At 38.2% G+C, this 21,977-nt stretch overlaps 1 protein-coding gene across 2 annotated transcripts in view; it reads right to left on the minus strand.

The window, feature by feature from the left end:
• shc3 (SHC (Src homology 2 domain containing) transforming protein 3) overlaps nucleotides 1-20,593 on the minus strand; it is a 138,272-nt gene extending 117,679 nt beyond the window's left edge. For both annotated transcript variants that reach the window (XM_059969895.1, XM_059969894.1), the window contains exon 1: nucleotides 20,048-20,593. In XM_059969895.1, the coding sequence (XP_059825878.1) occupies nucleotides 20,048-20,593 (546 nt within the window). The remainder of the gene's footprint in view (nucleotides 1-20,047) is intronic.
• Nucleotides 20,594-21,977: the final 1,384 nt, after the last annotated feature.

Genomic DNA, 21,977 nt, shown 5'->3' on the forward strand with positions numbered 1-21,977 from the left:
TTTTAAAGAATACAGTTTGCTGTAGAGTTTGACTGCTCCGTCCAAACCAGCTGAAATTAGCTTTGCTGATATCATGAAATGCAGGAACATTTAGAACTAAAATCATTGTTGATTGCAGAATGGTTTAGGTATCATAGGTGGAGTTAAAAAGTAAAGGATGCAGAGGGGTGGAGGGTTAGGGGGTGGCTGGGTTAAACAGTCAAAATGTAATCGACAACTGGTCGTATTGAATATAATTTGTTGCTGTTGCAATAAAAATTAGTGATAAAAAGAATATATATAGCAAACAATGTACAACCACAAAAGGAAAAAGTCACACAAGATCTCTTTATTTCAGATGTAAATAGAAATCTCAAAAAGCCTCAAGATTAACAGTAAGTTCTTACTGTTTATGTTCAAGGATAACCAATAAGCTTTCTTTACATTGCTTGGTTTCCAGTTCCTACAGTGCATTTGATTGTGCAGGAAAAAAGGGAAATATTTTCTACAGTCCGCGCATACCTGGACCCCTGGTTAATCAATACAATGCTAGTGGTGATTCAATCAATTATTTTGTAGGTTATGCACTATTGCAGAATTATTTATTACTTTTTTTAACTAGCCTTATAAATCTTGAGAACACAAGAACAAAAGATTTACCCAGCAACAAATGATTATACATAGATGGTCACCTGAATGATGCGATGATGAAAGCAGCACTGCAGCATTGCATTCAATTTTAATTGTTTTGGGAAGCACTGAAATGTAACTTATTTGTATACATAAATAAACTGAAATTACAGAAAAAAGGTAAAGGAGTCCATTTCATCATACATGGCTGAATTGAAGTGATTGCCTGAATATTGATGGTCTTAATGATGCTCTGAGAGATCGTTTAGTTAGTAGAATCTTACAAGAAAGCATTCAAGAACGGGTCCCAATGGAAGCACAACTTACATTGAAAAGAGCAGTTGAAATTGCTGCATCAATGGGAACAACAACCAGAAATACAATTAAGTTGCAATCAGGAATGAAATTGCACTGCCGAAACAGAAGTGTGCCTAGTCAAACACATTGTGTTACCATTGTGACAGTGGCTCACTAGATCAATGTAGGTTTAAAGGAGAAACTTGCAGAAAATATGACGAAGTAGGACACATACAATGAGCATGTTGGGCAGACAAAAGGAACTGGACTGCACAGGGAATAGAAAAGCAAAAAATTCTATTTGTAGTTTCAAAAAGAGCACCAATCTGAATGCTAATGATGAAAAATCTGATAATGATCAGAGTAACACAGGACTGGCTAGCCTTGACATTTGCAATATGAAATCTAACAATAGACAGCCAATATGGCTGACATCAGAAGTGTATGGCAAATTAATTAAAAAGGAATCAGACACTGGCTCCTCTACTTCAGTGATTCCACAAAATGAGTTAGAACGTTATTTCAAAGATACTAAGCTGACGCCGACAGATATTCGACTGAGAACCTATACTGGAGAAAAGATACCTCCTGTGGGAATGACATTGTAACAATGAAATACAACAAACAACAAGACACAGTGGAGAAGAACAGGAGGGCCTGCTTTGTGGGGTCTTGAGTAGCAGAGACAACTACAATTTGATTGGAGAACCATCCACTATTTGCATGCCACATCCCCTGTAATAGAGGCAACAGAAATCAAATTAAGAAAGGTAATGGATGATGCCATAACTGTCTCCATAGGGTACATCATGAACCATGGCCCAACAGAGGGCAAACGGAGGTTGGTGTCAATATCTGTACCTCTGGCTGGAAAGCATATTGGACCATGGAAGGACCATGCTGTTTGGAGGAATCGTGGAAGTGACGAAAGCAATGACCTGACTACAACAGTTTTTGTAGGCAACATATCTGAGAAAGCTTCTGATATGTTAATCAGGCAGTTACCTTCAAAATGTGGTTCGGAAGAGAGTTCAGGAAAGTTGCAAGCACTCATCTTTTGTGAGTATAGGGAACCAGAATCTACTCTGCATGCATTTGGGATATTGCATGAGCTTCAAGTGAGAGACAAAAAGCTGCTTGTAAAAGTAGATTCAAAGACCAAAACCTAGCTGGATGAATTGAAGGCCAAAAAGAAAGGAGTCCATGGACATACAAAAACAGAGGTTTCATCAGATGTTGTGGATGAGGAAACCAAGAGAAGAGATCAGATCGTAAAGGAAGCAATAGAAGGATTGATGAAAGTATACCCCAGTGAACTAAATGCACCTTCCCAAGATCAAGATTCACATCCTAGAAAGAAGAAAAAGGAAAAGAAAGAGGAGGATGACATAATTGTTGTAGAAATGGATGAGGATAAAGCAGACCTAATTTCTCGAAAAATTAGCAAATTTAGAGAAACTCACAAGAGACTAGAAGAAGAAAAACAAAGGCGAAAATGAAAGACTAGGATTTGAAAAGGAGAGAAGCAAGGATTGAAGTAGATCCTAAGAGAAAAGCCATGAAAAGGAGAAGAACGGTGTCTAGAGCTGTCAGAACCACTGCCTGCCATCCCAGAGTCATCACCTACAGCTACAGGAGGACCCAGAACCTGAGATTACTTCACAGCCACAAATCTCACCTGACAAACAGAGTGACCCTCCTGCCCCCTTGTTAGGATAGACATTATCCCACAAGAGTAAGAAATCCTCTACGGCGATTAAATCTTTAGGCCTGAATGGGACAATTTAAAATTTACTATGCTGTGGATGTCTATATAGTGGTTGTAATATAAAGTATACTGTCTATATAATTGAGAAACATTCTATATCGAGTTGGAGTTTATAACTGAGCAGAGAGGAATGTTGTGTATTTAATATTTCAGTAGTATTTGAGTAATATTGTAATTATATTGTTTGATTAAGCATTCCCTTTGTTTAAATAATTCATTGTTTATATTATGAAATGTGAATTGCATATGTCATGATGCAATCACATGATACTCACATGCCTCAAGCCTCACTTAAAGTAAAACACAAAGTTAGACTCTGGTTCCCAGCTGTCATTTTCTTGCAATTAGACGTATGTTTTGAAGTTCATTAGCACAGATGTCTATGGAGGCCAAGTCATTGGGTATATTTAAAGCGGAAGTTGATAGCTTCTAGTTGTAACCAGGTGACCGATGAATATCATTTTTTATACGTATTCACCCTGGTAATCCTAAGGTAACTGCTGTGCCTTTAAGAGAAAGGCACGTGATGTCATTATGCACGTGTGGAGTAGAAAGAAGAGTTTCAAGGTTCTAGAAAAGATGTCAAATGTTAATTTAATGGTGAGGAAAGATTTTCATGCGTAAGGTATCAGCGCTGGATAGTGTCATTGTGTGAAGCTCCTTATCGGTCTAGTAGCGTGAGTGAGGAGAACTCTTTTCACGCTCTGGCCTATATATGTTTGAAAGTTAAGCAAATGTGTGCCAAAGTGGGTATATCTCTTAGTTAAGGTGGGATGTATTTATTCATACTTTTGACATTCTGTATAAGGTACCAGGTTGGTGGGATTCTAATGTTGTTTGTATTTTTTTTAGAATTGCCACCACCATATTGGATTTGTATATTTTGTTTTATTTATTTTCACGCTGTATATGTAACAAGGATGTGGACTGAAATTAAGCTGAGATTGTAACAGCAGGAACTGTGTTTGCTTTTAAATTTATTTTGTCATTTTTGTTTTGATACCCCCTTTCTGTATTAAAACATTTAAAAGTATTTGTTGTCCTATCTGTGTATCTTTCCCCAAGCTATAAAATTGATTAGTTGGGGTGTCAAATGTTATGGGGCAGAGAGGAGAATGGGGTTGAGAAGGATAATAAACGAGCCACGATGGAATGGCAGAGTAGATTCAATGGGCCGAGTGGCCTAATTCTGCTCCTATGTTTTGTTGTCTTATTATTGCTCCGACTCATCTTTCAGCCTTTCTTGCTGTGGTGCCCTATTCAACCTGCAACAAGCTTTCTGACAGAGTGGAACTTACCTACAGCACAAATGTGAAACTGTGCAGAACCCCAAACACAACCTCCATGTTATTTTGATGTAGTCACTGAAGGATAGAAAGGTCTTACACTTAACTTTTAGAAGGCAAATGCTCTTTTGCTGTCAAATAACAAAATATTCAAAGGGAGAATACAGATCACTTGTTAAATTTTAGGAATTAATTTTGGCATACATACATACTAATGAGGTTCATCACCCAAAAGTTTTAAAGGTTAAATGCTCCCCTATCAACATTCATCCCATCTTCTTTTAGGTAAACTAACAGAACACGTGAGAAAATCATTGTTAGTCAGTTGTAGCTTTCTGACCTGATAAATCATTCATATAGTAATATTGTACTTGTAAATGTATTTGGGAGTTAGCACCAATCATGTGAGCACTGACCCATAAAAATCACAGATCTGCTTCTGATTCCGGATATATCTCAATAAGGTGGATTGGAATGCAGATGTTTAATTTTAATCAAATAGTAGAATTAAGAAAAGTACACAAACACATAAAGTAAGAGTGAATTATAAAGAAGGATATAAATAAGAAAATCAAAATAAATAAGATGGAATGACTGCGTTATTAGAACACTCCATCTAGTCACAAGGATGAGCCTGAGCTTCCAGATGCCTGTCATTTTAATTCTCCTAACCATTTTGCCTCCTGATAAGGCTCAACAGAGCCTTTAGGGACAACACCTCAGTTTCTCGCTAAGAACATTGTAGCAACACAACCATGAATTCAGGAATTTCAGACAATAGCCATTCCAATGTTGTATCTCACTTTCAGTCATCTCCTCTCTCCTGGTTCTTCAGATTTCCTTCATTTCTCCTATTTACACCTCTTTCAGATATAAGTGTGGCTATTCAGTCATTCTTTCAGCCGGCACCATCAGCTCCACACTTTCATCAGTTCAGTCAAACTTCCCTACCCTCAACAATCTCAATCAAATTCAAAATTGAAATTCAAATTCAAGTTTTATTATCATTCAACCATACAGGAGTACAGCCAAATGAAATAGCATTCCTCTGGGGCCAAGGTGCAAAACACACACAGCACATTCAAAGTAATGAAAAAAATACATAGTCCTGAAAAAAAGGAATCATGCATACACAGTCCAAGACCATGATTCCTGGCAATCTAGCCTGTTATTCCACTAGAGAGCAGCACCAACAGGAGAGGCCAGATATCAACCAGGCACGGACAGCACGCTATACCGCCTCCAGCATCTCTCTCAAGACTGCAGCAGCTGGCAAGCTCGCAGCTCGAGGCCAAGTCCTCACTACAGCTGAGACAACACAGCCCCCACACTGTCTGTCCCACCAACAAACAAGGGGAACAGGCCTACACCATCTTACATTATCAATGTCCAACAGGGTCTTGTGATCGCAAGAGAAACATCAAATACATTCACCCTCAGTTTCACTGCAATTACCTTTGCGCACCAACTGCAATGCCTTTCAGTAGCAAGCAGCAGCACGTCTGCAGCCAGGCCCGTTCCCTTAAGCTCCAGTTCCGACAAGCCAGCCAGGGTAGACCTACAGCGCCCAAAGCTCTTTGAGCCTAGCACCATTTTGTGATCGTAAAAAACACATTTAACAAAGAAAAAAGCACCTTTGGTTAGCCCCTGAGAGGTCATTTCATTCGAACACGCTGCCATCTTTCTGGAAGGGTAGATGTTTGATTCTTCTCACTGTCTGCATATCAAAGACATAGTGATGGACATTTGCCTGGGCCTTAGCTACATCCGTCTCGTTGTTGGAACAGTACTTGTTCCAAGCTTATTCCAGCACACACTCGCAACTTGTTCTCCACGATATTAATCAGTGCATCAGGGCTGTCTCCTGCACTCATGCAGAACTCACTAATTCCATCATCTTTGCCATCAACTCCCACTATTCCCTCAAATCTATTTGGACTATGCCTGACTCTTCTCTTCCCTTTCTGTTATCTCAGTTTCCAACTCAGAAGACAAACTTTTCATTGAAATTTTCTATGAACTCACTGACTCCTACAACTGCCTCAATTATACCATCTCCCACCCTACGTCTTGTAGGGATGTCATTCCTTTTCCTCCTCCTCTACTGCATATGTTTTCAAGATATGGCCTACTTTTCTAGGGCTTCGGAAATGCCCTCCTTCTTCTGTAAACATTACTTCCCCTGTATCAAGTTAATGGAGCCCTACGTGAATTTCCTCCATTCCCTGTAAAGCTGCCCCCATTCCCACTCTCCCCAGACAAAACAGCAACAGAGTTCTTTGGTCCTCACCATTCGCGCATTCCCCCTCCCCCCAACCTCTGCAACCAATACATCATCCTCTGCCACTTTCACAGCTCCAACATGATCCCACCAAGAGTCACATCTTCCCATCTCCCATCATTTCTGCTTTCTGCAGGAGCCTCTCTGTCTCTGTGACTCCCTGGTCTGCTCATTCCTCCCCTCCCAGCCTTTCCCATCCATTGGCACTTTCCTTTGCAACCAGAGGCATACCACCTGTCCCCTCGGCTCCAGCCCTTCAAGATGAGGCAGAGGTTCATCTGCAGCATTTTCAACTTGGTCAGTTGCATTCAATGCTCAAATTGTGGTCTCCGGTGAAACATTGGCTCAGTGACCATTTTCCGGAGCACCTGCATTCTGTTCCCAACAGCAATCTGAAGATTCTATCGTATAGCATTTTAAATTTTCCTCCAAATCCCACACTGACCTGTCTGTCCTTGGCCTTCTTCATTGCAACAGAGGTACCAAATGCAAAATGGAACAATAAACTCTCATATTTAAATGGTATGAACATTGGTTTATCCAATTTCAGGTAACCCATATCATCAGTGTTCTCCCACACATCAGCTTAGTTTTCTTCTCCCTTCACTCACCATTCCATTCCCGTCGCCTTCCAGTCAATCAGCCTTGCATTCACTTCCTATCAGGTTCTACCAATCATCAATCAGTCTCTGCCCTGCCCCAGCCCATTGTGCTAACATATTTCTATCTAGTAGCCTTTCCTCTTCCCTAAGTCCTGATGCAGGATCTTGGCTTGAACCAGGAATATACACCTCTTCCCTCTATGGATGCTGCTCATCCCAATAAGTTCTTCCAGCATTCCGTTTATTGCTCCAGATTTAAGCATCTGCAGTCTCTTTAGTGTTGACTATTTATTTTCTCCTAGACTCAACATTTCCATTTGCTCTTCCTGCTTTCCTACCTCTCTACTTAATTTGGAACTTAAAACGTCTTTCATTTTTAAGTCTTCCCACTTTTAATAAAAGATTATCAGTGTGATCTTAACACTATTTCTCACTCCACAGATGTTGCCTGATTGTTGAGTATTTCCAGCATTTTCTGCTTTTATTACCAATAAAAGTAAATCTTCAGAAATATGTAATTGGCTGTAAATATCTTCAGAATTACAGTACCTCTTCATAATTCCTTTATCGCTGCTCTGAATGTATACTGGGGAGAAACTTAAATTTGTGAGATAACATAATATCGATAAAAGTGAGTTGTGAGCCTATTTACATTACTCATGACTGCTCTTTACTTGGATGTAAATAAAATGAGTGTATGACGAGGTTAACTGGTTACAATATCACATAAAGACAAAAAGTACGCCATACAAAGCTGGAACTAAAAGTCATAAGTCCAAGATGTAACATTCTGCTTTAACAAAAACAAAACAGATGGAGACTTCAAATATTGGGAAAATCAAGAGGGAAGCAATATAGGTGACAAATTTGATCTCACCAGTATCATGTCAGGAATTGAAACTTTTTTAAAAAGTAGATATTTTGAGCAATACAAACAAAATGTTGGAGGAACTCAGCAGGTCGGGCAGCATTGATGGAGAGGAATAAACAGTTGACATTTCGGGCTGAGACCCTTCCTCAGGAGTGGAAGGGAAGGGGACAGATGCTGGAATAAGAAAGAAAATGAGGAGTGTGGAAGGAGTACAAGCTGGCAGGTAATAGAGCTGGTGAGGAATAAGGTGAGGGGATAGGGGAGGAGGGTGAAGTAAGAAGCAAGTGATAAGTAGAAAGGGTAAAAGGCTGATGAAGGAGGAATCTAATAGGAAAGGACAGTGGACAGTGAAGCAAGGGAAGAAGAAGGGACACCAGAGGGAGGTGGCAGGCAGGTGACAAGAAGAAAGGGGTTGAGAGGAGGAATTAGAATGCTAAATGGAAAAGGAGAGAAGAGGAGGAAGGAAAAACTGATGCTCATATCATCAGGTGGGAAGCTACCCGGACAGAATATGAGATGCTCTCTTCCAACCTGAGAATGGCCTGATTGTGGCAGTAGAGGAGGCCATTGATTGCCAGTTCAGAAGAAGAATGGGAATTGGGATGGAACTGGGTGGACATCAGGAAGTCCTGCCTTTTGTGACGGACAGAGCGAAGGTGCTCGGTGAAGTGATCCCTCAATACATGTCGAGTCTCACTGATGTAGAAGAGACTGCACCAGAAGTAGTGGCTACAGTAGATGACTCTGACAGACTTGCAGGTGAAGTGTTGCCTCATTTGGAGGGACTGTTTGGGTCTCTGAATGGCGGTGAGGAAAGAGATGTAAGGGCAAGCGTAGCATTTGTCCTACTTGCAGGGGTAAGTACCAGGAGGGATTCCGTGGGGAAGGATGAGAGGACGAGGAAGGTATGTAAATAGCAACCTCTAATGAAAGTGGAGAGTGGTGGGAGAGTAAGGAAAAGACGTGCTTGGTGGTAGGTTCGTGCTGTAGATGGAAGTTACAGAGATGTGTTAGATAAGAAAGCTTGTGAGGTGGTAGCTGAGGAAAAGGGGAACCCTATTCCTGTGTTGGCAGTGGGAAAATGAGGTTAGGGAAGATGTGTGGAAAATGGAGGGCAGCATCAATGGTGGTAGAAGAAAAACTCCATTCTTTGATAAAGGAAGACATCTCAGAAGTTCTAGAAATAAAAGCTTCATCTTGAGAACAGATCTACAAAATCTGTCATATTTATATAAATAATTTGCTTTGTTGCACAGAGAAATAAATTAATAGGATCTTAAAGTTTGGCAGCCATCTCATATGATTTTTATTTACATTTGAATGTCAATTAGCTCATCAGATGTTCGAGAACAGATGTCTTCAGATACTATATTTGCCACGTTGTAAAAAATACTGTTGCTATATTACTTTTGCCATCAATGCGACAGTGTGCATTGTCCACAAAATGGTTCATCCTGAAACGCACTGCCTATGGGGAAGTTAGAGGCAGTGGCACTCAGAACATGTAAGTGACTGAGACAAGTACTTGAATCTGCCAAAGTTATGGGCTAAGTGTTTGTAAATGGGATTGGAATACATGGGTTGACAATGATCAGCATTAACATAATGGACCAAAGGGCTTGTTTCTACAATGAAAATGCACTGAAGTTACTCAGAGAAGCTATACTTCCGAACCCCTACCACCAAGAAGAACACAGCCAGCAGATACATGGGAACACCACCCCCTGAATGTGCAAGTCACACTCCATCCTGACTTGGAAATAAACTCAGTGCCTCCTGTTCCTAATGAAGTGGCCACTAAGTGCATGTTCATGATCTTTCTGAGATATTCAAACCAACCCATCTGGCACCAACAATCATTCCACAGTCAGTCACTTAGATTACTTTTCTTCCACATTTTGACATTTGGTCTGAACAACAACTGAACCTCTTGACCATATATGCATGCTTTTATGCATTGCATTGCTGGTACGTTATTGGCTGATTAGATATTTGCACTCACGAGCAGGTGTACGGGTGGACTGGTTCTTCATCATCATTGGGTCTAAATCAGAGTTTCCCAACCTTTTTTATGGCATGGACTCCTCTCATTAACTAAGGGGCCCATGGACCCCAGGTTGGGAACACATGCTCTAACTACTGGAATTTCTCACAGTTGCACTATGACAGTTAAAACATCAGAAGAACTGCAACACATCAAAAAGCAAAACTATTTTCTCAAGGACATTTAGAGATGCACAATAATTGTTTGCCTTGACAGCAATGCCCAGAGCCCAGAAAATGCTTTTAAAATGCAGTAATAGCTGTCATTACAGATAATCACAAATAACCCATCCTATTGTTAATCATATAGTTCTTTTTCCTAATCCTATCCCTCAGATTTTGAATTCTGAACCATTGCTCTATAGAATTTCACATATTATGAAATTGCATATTGGTGTATAAATTTGGGTGAAGCAATGCAGGTAGACGAGCTTCAGATTATTGCTTTGCAAACACATGTTATACTGCCTATTAATAAAGCCACTAATCATAACACCATAAGACCTAATGTCTCTATTCTATTTCTCTGAAAGATTTCTCCAATTTAAGTCAACATGTCAGCTTTTTCTTCATGCCTGCAAATGAGTTCCCATAAACACATTAAAAGACAAAAAAATTGGAAATCTGAAGTAAAAGCAAAAAATGCTTCACAAGACCTTCAGCAGGTCTGGCAAAATCTGTGGACAAATAAGCTTTCATTAAAACTGGGAAATATGAGAAAACTTTGGAGAAACCAAATATAGGGGAAATGCTTTGCAGTAGGTCTCCATTTATCTAACCACTCTATCCATCTCTGTTGTAGAGCATACAAAAGACGGTGATGAATGGCTGTGCACATCTGAGTTTGAGGACTTTGAGAATTCATCCCAGTTATTGACATCAAAGGTATGATGTCAAGGTGATCCACAACAGAACCAACTTCTATGAAAACAATTGTCAAGCAAGACTATGTCATTGCTCCAAAACTTCTCTCAATCTTTCTTGCCACAAGGTTGCATTTCACATCAAGCAAACGTCCCTTGGAGTTGATCTTCAGGACTAAAAAGAAAGTGTTCAGTCAATAGAAGTTACAATGTTTCTCTGGAACTAAGGTCATCCAAAATTCAATATTGAAACCACAAAATGCAAATGATGCCTGCACTTACTTGTGACCAAGCTCCAAGACAACAGTGACTTGTTCATTAAGCATACAAAAGGATAGCTTTTATTTTCAAAATCTTGAGGATCAAAATTCTCTTTCAGCCTGCTTCCATTGCACCATACAGTATTGGGAGCCACCTCTCAGCAAAGATAGACATCAGTAATGAAAGTCAACACCATCTTCAGTCTGCCAGCAATGCCTTTGGTCAATTGAGGAAAAGTATTTGAAGATCAAGACCAGGCACAACTTATGATCTACAAGCAGCAGTAATGCCTGCTTTTCTATATGCTTCTGAGACTCAGACTACCTATAGCAGGCAGCTCAAGGCACTGGAAAAATAACATTAATGATGACTGCACAGTTTTCTCCATATGCACCAGAAGGACAGGTCGTACAATGCCATCATCCTCTCACAGGTCAAAATCCTTGGACTTGAGACCCTACTCTATCAACTACATTAAGCAGACGACATTTATTACATGTCCAAGTCTAGATTCATGAAATAAATATTATCAGCCCAAGCTTTGCCATAGGAAGAGATTATCACAGGTAGAAAACAACTCAAAGAAGTATGCAAAGCTTCCTTCCAGTGCAACATCACATGTCTCCTGGGAACCACTGGTCCGTGACTGTTCAAAGTCGAGGAGCAGCAATTGGAATGGTACTGAGAAACTGGACGCCATAAATCAGAAGGATACAGAAGCCCTGAACACGCTGCAAAAGAAACACACTACCTTACAAACTACCTTACTACCCATCTCGCAGCCATTTCCTGCCCTTCTCTGGAAGGAGTCTGCCATTCCTGCATTGGCCTTATTAGCCACCTTCAAAGCTGAAAAACCAGAGAGGAAGCAAGTCTCTCTCAATCCTAAGGGAATGCTTATGAAGAACAAACAGAACCAGTGTCTCCATGCAGCTCAGTGAAGCTTGGTAAACAGTACCTCATCTTCCAAATAGGCAAGTGTCAGCCCTCAAGACTTCATGTCAAATTCATATAGTTTAGATAACCATCACTTCCTGTCTGAGTCAGAATTTGTCTAGTTCAGAAGTAAAGTTATCCAGCTATACTGTGGAAAATATTTGTAATGAGGCAGTAAGCTAACTGCACAAATAAAGATGAATAGGAATAGCATAACGTCTATCATAAAATAGGGAAGCAAAGTTAGGCCATTCAACCCATCCCATTGGCTTCACCATTCGAACATGGTTGATATTTTATTTTCACCCCTTTCTCCCACCGTCTTTTAGTAATCATTACCAATCAAAAGGCTGAGTCTTGTGCAGACCTAGTTGCCCAGAGACATAATTTCAGGAACAATGCTGAGAACTTAACATTCAGGAATAAAGTAATGGACACTTAGGCAATTCAGAATACTCATCAAAAGCATATTCTAGTTAGGAGAAATGTTCTACAAAGGAAATAACCATAACTAATGAAGAAGTTTAAAAGCATATTAAGTTACAAGAGTAAACATGTAAGGAAACAAATGTGTAGAATTGATGTGAAGACTGGAAGAAATTCAGAATCCATTCAGGTATAAACAGATAATAAAGAGAGAAAATAAACATACTGGCAAAGAATATTTGAAAACAAGACAATAAGGGTTTATTTAAGTATTTAGAAAAGCAGAGGGCCAAATAGATTGACACCTCAGAGAATGAGGCTAGGAGAATAGTTGCAGAGAACAAGAAAATGGCAGATGAATTAAACAGTCAAAGATACCGTGGGCATTGTATTAATGGTGTATAGTGCTGGATTGGAACTAAATACCATCATAATCACTTTGCGATTGGTATTAGGCAAAACCTTAATTGGACTACAGGCTGATAAACTCTATGAGCCAAATAGGTTCTGCCCTGAAATCTGAAATGCAGTGGGCACCAGAAAAATAGGAGCATTAGTTAGAGTCTTCCAAAAATATAGATTCTGGAAAAGTGTCAAATGATTGTGACAGCCTATTCAAAAAGCAACCCTGGGGCAAAATATAAATATCTCGATCAATAAGCCTAGCAGTACCTATTGTTGAAAAATGTTAAAATCAATTATTAAGGAATTTAAAAAATAATAATAATACATTTGGAAAATTATAATTTGATTATGGTGTATACTTCTACTGCTCTTTATGGACTACGGCTCCTCAAGGATGCATAGTTTTGATATGCATAGATCTATTTTGATACTATCCCATCTTAATATATTTGTAGTGGCATGCAACTTAATGAAGGCTGTGCTCAATGTGAAGAAAGGACTTTGTCCCCACAAGGTTTGTACAGTGTTTATTGTAACCAGTGTAATCATAGACAGATGCATTTGACGTAGGTAGATTGGTAAGCAAACTATGAAATAGGTATATCTCTTGAACAATACTCATGACCTACCACAGACCCAGTCTAGCATTTGTGCCCTTCATAGACAGAGGAATATAGAACTTGTCCAGATCCATTAGAAACCTAGATGGCAATAGCGGAATGAATCCATTATTTCCATGACTTCCTGGAATATGAGGCCTTGAAAATTTGTAAGCTTTCAGCGCCATTAACTTGTACATCACTGTTTATTTTTTACTAATATTTATCAAAAATGGAAGTCTTTTCCCCAGTTTTGATAAAAGCTCTCAGCACCAAAAGGACTCTGTTTCTCTTTCCACTGACGCTTCCTTGCCTGCTGAGTTGTTTTGTTTATTTTTATTTCAGGCTCCAGCATCTGTGTTTTTGATATTTTTATAAATATTCCCATTTCTGTCTGCAAAGGCTGATATTTTTCTTCACTAATCCATTTTCTACTTTCAAATTTACTGGAAGTGTTGCAATCCATTTTTAAGGTCCTTGCAAATTGAGTCTAATAGTTTTCCTGTCAATCAAACTCTTGGTCCTTTTTTGCTGCATTCTAAACTACTCCAAATCCTAAGACTAGCTGCTTTATCAGGCAACTTCATATGCCTCCATTTTGGATCGAATACTGCTATTGTAAGCCACGTATTCAGCAGATCAACAGGGAAATTAGCAAGGAGCTTGCATCGGGCACTATAGAACTGAAACATATTTATGCTAACAGATTAAGGATGGTGATAAACAAACAATAAGGAATCACTACATTTCAAAGCATCATTAATCTACGAGAAGGGAGAGTTGACCTCAGCTCACAAATGTACCAGAGCCCCACAAAATTTGTGAACATAACATAACAGAATATTTTTAAAAACATGTTGATTGCTTCCAGCAGCTACAATTACAATAATCTTACTTGCTGTTTACAATTAGACATATTGGAAAATACGTTGTCGTACCTGAGCAGGTCAGTCAAAGGAAAACAACCATAAAATAACATAATTTATCCACATAGGACATCATTAGCAAAGGAACAGCGAACCCATCTGTTCTGGACAAATACATATTCAAAATTTTGTAGAAAAGATCCAAAACTTTAAATTGATGGTAAATGGAAGGAAGTATTTTAATTTTATAAGCACTGTCATTTTCAGGCAATTATTACAAAATTCTTAATAGATCAAGTTGTTTTTTACCAAGTTCATTGTAAATTTGCTGAATATATAATTACACATTTAAAAAAAAATTATTTCATTATATAATAACTAAATAACCTGCCTGGAACTGTCCTTCAGAATAAATTAGTAAAGCTAGGAAAGACTAATATTAGTCCTTGGTTTTCAAACAGGAGCTCTGCACCTGCATATATGGTAGAGTTAAATTGTGAGGCAGGAATGGTCATACGATCATAAAATCAAATTGTTTTATTAAATCTTTATGATTCAAGCAGAGAATGAGAGAGAACAGAAAAAAAATGCTCCAAAGTGATGTTCAGCAGCCAGTGAAAAATATTTAAAGGAAAGAAATCACTGGAAGAACTTAACCAGTCACCCAATATTTGTGGAAAGAGAAACCAGTTAATTATTTCTATCTGTTACCCTTATAACGGGGGGAAACAAAAACAAAAATATTACAGTAGTGTGGAGGAAATAGAGGAACTCCATCCACAGTGGTAGATAGGAAACCATATTTCATGAAGAAGGAGGACATTTCAGAGGTACCAAAGCAGAAGGTTTCATCATTGCAACATTTTTCTTTTAGTTTTTTTATGTACAGTGTATATATTGTTCCAAAGGACTCCTGCAGTGAAGTCCTACCATGGAATTGGAACCGACCTCCAACAACTCCAACAACTATAATCATCTTCCTTTGTATAAGATTTGATCAATGATTGGATTGTTTTCCCATTGTGGTAATTGACCTGAAGGGGCAGTAGAGATGGGGCCTTGCATAACTCTTAATAAATATTTAAATGAGCATTTGAAGTACCATGGCATCAAGAATCAAGTAAAAGAAAATGGAATTCATATAGACGGGTACTGGATGGCCGGCATGGGTTTGGTGAGCACACAGTCTGCTTTGGTACTGTAGGATGATATAATCCACAGTCTAATTGCAATGAACTTCCTTGATTTGCTCTCAAAAAATGTTTTCTATCTATTTCACCTATTTCTCATATTTTAGCAGAAAGGATGAAAATCTGGAACGCCCAGAATTCATTGTGAATAAAGTCATAGAGCACTACAGCACAGAAGTAGGCCCACTGGGTCACCTAGTCCACGTGGACCTGGTTTCTGCCTAGTGCTTTCTACCCACATATGGGATTTATTAGATAAATAATATAGCTAATTAAAAAAACAATTTCTAAATCAAGGTGTAGACACCATTCATACTTAGGCTGATAAACTACAAGTCACTTTTGTGCCATGTAAGTTTTAACCAATGGCTGCCTGGAACAAGCTAGAGGGTCGCCATGTCCCCTTTACATTCAACAACTTTACGGAAGCTGCATTCCTATGCTATTAACTGCTATGGTGACCTGCTTTATAGGACTGGTCAGGGAAATACTACGACTGCAACAAGGGGTTGGTGTTCTGTGATGAATGCTCACCTCCCATTTCCCACAATTGTTTTTCCACTATCTACAGGCATAAATCAGGAATTTAATAAGAATTCTCTCTTCTTGCCGGTAGGAATGCATTTCCAACATTCAAGAAACCTCAGCCAACCAAGACATTGCAACCAGTCTGAATGATACCTCATCCATGGCCCTATACATTCATTCCCCCCAACACCAATGAATCATGGCTATAGTATATGCAGCCTACAAAATACATTAAAGCAATTTATTAAGACTTCTCAACACTTCTCAAACCTTTGACATCTACTATCTATAAGTTCCATTTCAAGAGAGATTATTTTACTAGGTTAAATTCCAGGAATTCCCTAATCACCTTCACTATCACCTTCTTAAGAGTCATTAGATTTTGACCTTGCCTGTGAGGTCTACATCCATGAAAGGATAAACAAACATCACTTGTCGGTAGCAACCTAGGAGCTTCATAAATTTTAATCTGAACAAGCAGGCACAGTGATGAATTGGGCATTTGTTTTACTTTCTTTGTTATATTTCCACAAGCATGCATTTTCTGTGCCTTTGAGGTGATTTTTATAAACATCCAACTGCCTGATGTTGGTTATGGATGAATGACAATTGAGGGAGACTAGGGAAAATAGGTGTTGTGCCAATCTTTATGGAAGGCCAGGAGAAATTTGGCAAAGAATCTTAATGATCCCATTCTGCCAGCTGACACACATTTCTTCACTTCAGTATTGTTATTGTGCAAGGTTGTCCATTACACTTCTGCAAGAAAAATAGCTTGAAAAGTCTTATGAGACTAGTAGAGAATTGATATAAATAAGAAATCATTTCTTCCTTCACAGAATCTGGATGTTACCAGCAAGACCAGCATTGAATGCCTTTGAAAGAGAGTTTTTAATCTGCCTTTTTTTAAAACCCCTGCATTTCATATGCAAAAGTACTGTTGTTAGGTAAATAAGTTGTCTGATTTTAAAATTGTGACAATTAAAGATGGGTTTAGTTTATCTTGGAAGGAATCTTGATGGTGAACCTATGGTCTATTTTCATTCTATATAGTGGGTGTTACAGTTTTGGAAGGTATGATTAAAAGAACTTGCATATTGTTACACAATATCTTGTGGATAGTACACTCTATGAGAATCAGATTTAATATCACTAACATATGCCATGCAATGTATTCTTTTGCAGCAGCAATACATTGGCATACATAAATAAATATATATAAATTACAATAAGAAATATATATATATATATATACTTTAAAAGAAATTGAATAAGTAATGCAAAACAAGAACAAAAAAATTTTAAAAAACAACGAGGTACGTGGGTTCATTGTCCATTCAAAATTCTAATGGCAGTGGGGAAGAAATTGTTCTTAAAAAGTCGAGTGTGTGCCCTTAGGCTCCTGTACCTCCTCCCTGATGGTAGCAATGAGAAGAGAGCAATGGGTGATAGGTCCTTAATGATAGATGCCACCTTTTTGAGACACTACAGACCTTGCGTGCTTAAGGTGGGCAGAGTGATTATTTAGGATAGTGTATATGATCCAGTAAGAGAAGGTTTGCTTTGTTCGGAATGGTGTTAAGCTTTCGTGTGTTGTGAAAGCTGCCCAACTCCGTGACATACTTGATTAGTGTTTCTTAAGTGATAGAGAGAATAGAGAATGAGGAAATGAGATACTTGTCACAAATTACCCAGCCTTCGTCCTCCTCTTGTAGCCACAGTATTTATATTGAACGTCCTGTTAAATTTCAACCCCCAGGCTGTTGATGATAGACGATTCAGAGGGGCCAATGCCCCTGAGTGGTGAAAAGGAGAACGAGAGGACTGTTTTGCTGTTGGTCATTGCCTGGTGGTACTCAGCAATGTGAACATTATTTGCTGATTAACACTTGTAGCTTTAATATTGTTCAGCTTTTTCTGCTTTGAGAAGAGTTCCTTCTTCGGAGGAGTTATGAATAGAAGTGAGCACTGTATAATGATCACCAAACATCCTCACTGATGACCTTACTTGAAATAATCCCCAGTATCAAGCTATTGCTCAATTTGTATGAAACCAGGCTCTGGAAACACTAGAACGTAATTTTCAAATACGGTCCTTTCACTCCTTCCATTTCCTTTTAAAATTTATGATCATAGAAAATCTATTATAATCCAAATACACAAAGCTTAACATAATACTGGGAAGGTTTGTACTTGTATCAAAAAATGTTGTTTATTTCATTAATGCATGAAGTGAGGAGTGAACATGAGGCACTAATTAAAAAATGCTGCAAGCAAGATACACATTTGTTCAATACACAGCCATTAAGAATAGCAGTAATGTTTCATCACAGAGCATGCATTGTATGTATATTCATTGCTTCCTTCACATGAACAGCAGCCTGAGAGATGTTTTTTAATGATAAAGGGAATGACATTGGTGTCTCTAACTGCTTCACTTTTCATGGTTCAAATTTAAATAGAAGAATCTTTAGGGAAGTTGTCCAAACAAGAGCACTTCAACATATAAAGGGTTTATCACAAAGGCTGCTGGATAAGCATTTAATCTGAAATAATAACATAATTCTCAGATTGTTGCTCATCCCTGTTCTTACATCCTTTACACCGGTGTCACTAATATGTAGTTAAAGCCAAAGTGTGATGCTCAGTATAACATTTTATTTCCTGATACTTTACACATTAAAATTCAGAATGTATACTTTGAAGTGCATATCTAGTCCTGGAATAAATCAAGCTGCAGCTAGTTTTATTCTTTTTTTAATGAATTGCATATTCTGCTCGGTGACATTTAATTGCGTTAAAATTCGTCTTTCAACGTAATCTGATTTAAGAACCACCATTTTGAACAGAGGCAAAAAAGAAAAATGAGAATCTCCATCAGTTAATGGAAGGTAGATTTCTTTAATATATTAGTGAGAGAGGAGGGTATTTACAAACATTAATGTTTATAAAAGAAAAAAATTCCCAGGCACACCAACTTTGTAATGCTCTTGATCATTGTGGATGAAATCTTTTATATCAGGATGCTGGTTTTCTTAAGTATTTTGGTTGCAGTAGGATAGTTCAGGACTTTATATAAAGATCCATTAAAAATAATATCCTCCTTCATTTATCATACATAACAACTATTATTAAGTATTCCTGCAAATCTATCTGCCGCACTCTTTTGTGTGGTCAGTCTTAAAGTGCACAGTTTTTAGCTACAAAATTATTTTCTGGACCAGGTGCAAAAAGATGCTTCAGAATCATATCTGAAAATTATCTTATGTATATCACTCTAAATAATATTTTGAAATCCCTTCATACATAGTAATTTTCACGTCTTCCACATTATTGCTACTCATAAAAACTGATTACATTATCTGAACAGGTTCCTTCAAGTTGCTAATATAAAGTCATTTACCTCAAGTTCAACTATATTCTGGCAGCAAGTATTGCGACAGCCATTTCAATTATATTCACTTCTTGGTATAAATATTATTTTATTTATGTAGCACCATTATATTCACTTCTTGGTATAAATAATTTGTTATTACATAGCACCAAGATTCCAATGTGGGAAAAAATATTTGCATCTACAATAAGCCCTCGATCACACAATTATACTGTCAATAACCCTTTCACAAGAATTTATAGTATAGCACTGAAACATCCAAGCATACTCTCGTATTTTTGCTGTTGTTTTGATATAAATAATTATTTTTCTCTCATTTACATAATAGTATTAATTCAAACTGACTCTTAATCCAGGATTCAGTCTTTTGATATCTCAACTCAAAATCAAAACCAGTTCCGTGACTAAGAATAGCTTCTGAGATGTACTGAAGTAGATTAATACTCCAGACTGACTGTAACACTGTATAAGATTTTTACATATTCTAACCAGTTTCAGATGTTATTTTACAACAGCCAACAATATATATTATTTCAAACATACGACATTAGAAAACAAAGTATATAATCTTCATTTGCAATGATATAGTTCATCTTGAAAGAATCTTTGCAATATATAGAACCAGGAAGTATGCAAGGCAAGTTTTTAAACATACATGCTTATTGATGTTGAACCAGCTAAACAGGATACATAATTTAATGTGTATATGTCCTATGGATCAGCTTAAAGCCTACATGGTGATGGGATGGGTTAATGGACTGCTTTGTAAATTTCATGGCTTCAAGGTTTTCAGATAAGACTATAAGACTTTAAATAACCAACCTTTACAATGTACGTCACACCAGGTCCCAGGATTTTCTCATTAGAGTGCAGCCACCCTCGTGAGGGTTTATTAACAAAGCCTCCACTGTGATTCCAATCCTCTCCACACAAGTGAATATCTTCCACCTTGGTCCTCTTGTCGGTGCTCATCTTGTTCACGTCCTGCTGAGAATATGGAGTGGAGGAGACAGGGCTACACGTGTCCACTGCTGTTGAAACTGAGCTAGGAGTGCTTGAACTGCCTTGCTGTTTCGAAGAGGCAAGGTCTTTCATTGCAGAGGATAGATTTTTGATGCCCAACAGGCTGCCTGTGCTGGCAAATTTCAAATGGGACACCTTCTGGATGAAGTTGCAGAGGGTCGTGGGCCCATTTTCCTGGTCCTTGCGGAGCGCCTCTGGTGGGTCTGGGTACGAAGGTGCAGCAGATGTCGTTGTCGTCGTCGTAGCAGTCGAGCCCTTACCGTTCATTGATAAGTTGTGTATAAGATCATCAAATGATGTCACCGAATCATTCCTGAAACGATTATACTTTGCACGGTGGAGCATGCCCTTCTGTCAGATTTTCTGTACAAGTACATCCAGATCTGACACAAACTTAGAATGCATTTGTTCTACCATAGCAGAGCTCTCATAGTGCCAACAGCAACCCGATAAACCCAGGTAGATAAATACACACAGAAATGGTTCCTGAATGCAGAGGTAGGGCCTGGCGTAGTAGTACTTTGCTAAGACAGAGATCACCGTCCTGCTTGGAGCTGCCAAGCTGCTCGCAGCAAAAGCATGACTCACACAAATGAGAAGACCCTTTTCAACAAAAGGCTCACTGAACACTGCAAATCACTTCCTGTTGCAAAACCATCCACCCACTTACAGCACACTAGAACCAATCAATTTTCAAATTTCCCATTCCCATTTTGATAGAAAGGCATTTTCATCCAAAGCAGTGGAATTTTTCTTTTCCAGAAAGTAAACTGCTCTAATCATCAGGAATTTCACCTTCAGCAACATTATTCCTACTTATATATATTACTGTGCTGGAACATTCGATCATTTAAACTCAGCAAGCTATACACCCATCCCTTTCTGAATACAGCTGTTATATAGCTTTTCAAAAATCCCTGCAACTGTCAGTGCAGATCAGACAATACATTAAACCACATAAAACCATCTAATCTTATTCAGAACAGACAAAGTCTCAACCCTGCATTTGAATGGTAAAGTAACTGAGAAAAACAGCTTAACTTTCGGTAGTGAATTAGATATGTAATAATGACATTAATTCACATGCATCTGCTCTAATTTAGGTAATTCTAGTTCATCGATTTCAAATTCAAAACTGAGCATAGAAAGATAAACCAAATTACACCACTGAGCATTTTCACACTTTCTCCATTTAATTATGTTTCTATAAAATAAAATTGACAAAATACTGTAAAACTGAGACACAGTGACAGCAGCTTCAGCATTCTTCCGATAATGTGGTTTATTCCATTAAAATGAATTGAACTATTCTGCTTTCCTGATCCATAAAACAGTATTAAATAGTGCTTTTCATTTTTACCCACCATTTTAGTGATGTTCCTCCTCCTCTGCAGAGAAACACCATTATTAAGGAGCATAATGTAAATCTCATTCATAATCTCTGCTGCATTAATTTTTCAACATTTTAACACAGCTTCCAAGCATTCTGTTCAGAAAAAAAAATCAGGTTTTAATACAACATCATCTCATTCAGCATATACAAAAAAAATAGGATTTTTTTATCCAATGGGAAAGTGATATTTCAAATCATTTATATTTATTTGAATGAAATGGTAAGGGCGCATACCAATAATTCTGTGAATGAAATAAGGCCTTGCTGCATCTGCCAAACAATCCCCTGGGTGCTAATGGCTTTATCCAATGAGAAAGAACTTGGATGACTCATTCA

This window comes from Hypanus sabinus, chromosome 5, assembly GCF_030144855.1.
Source record: "Hypanus sabinus isolate sHypSab1 chromosome 5, sHypSab1.hap1, whole genome shotgun sequence".
Taxonomy (NCBI): domain Eukaryota; kingdom Metazoa; phylum Chordata; class Chondrichthyes; order Myliobatiformes; family Dasyatidae; genus Hypanus; species Hypanus sabinus.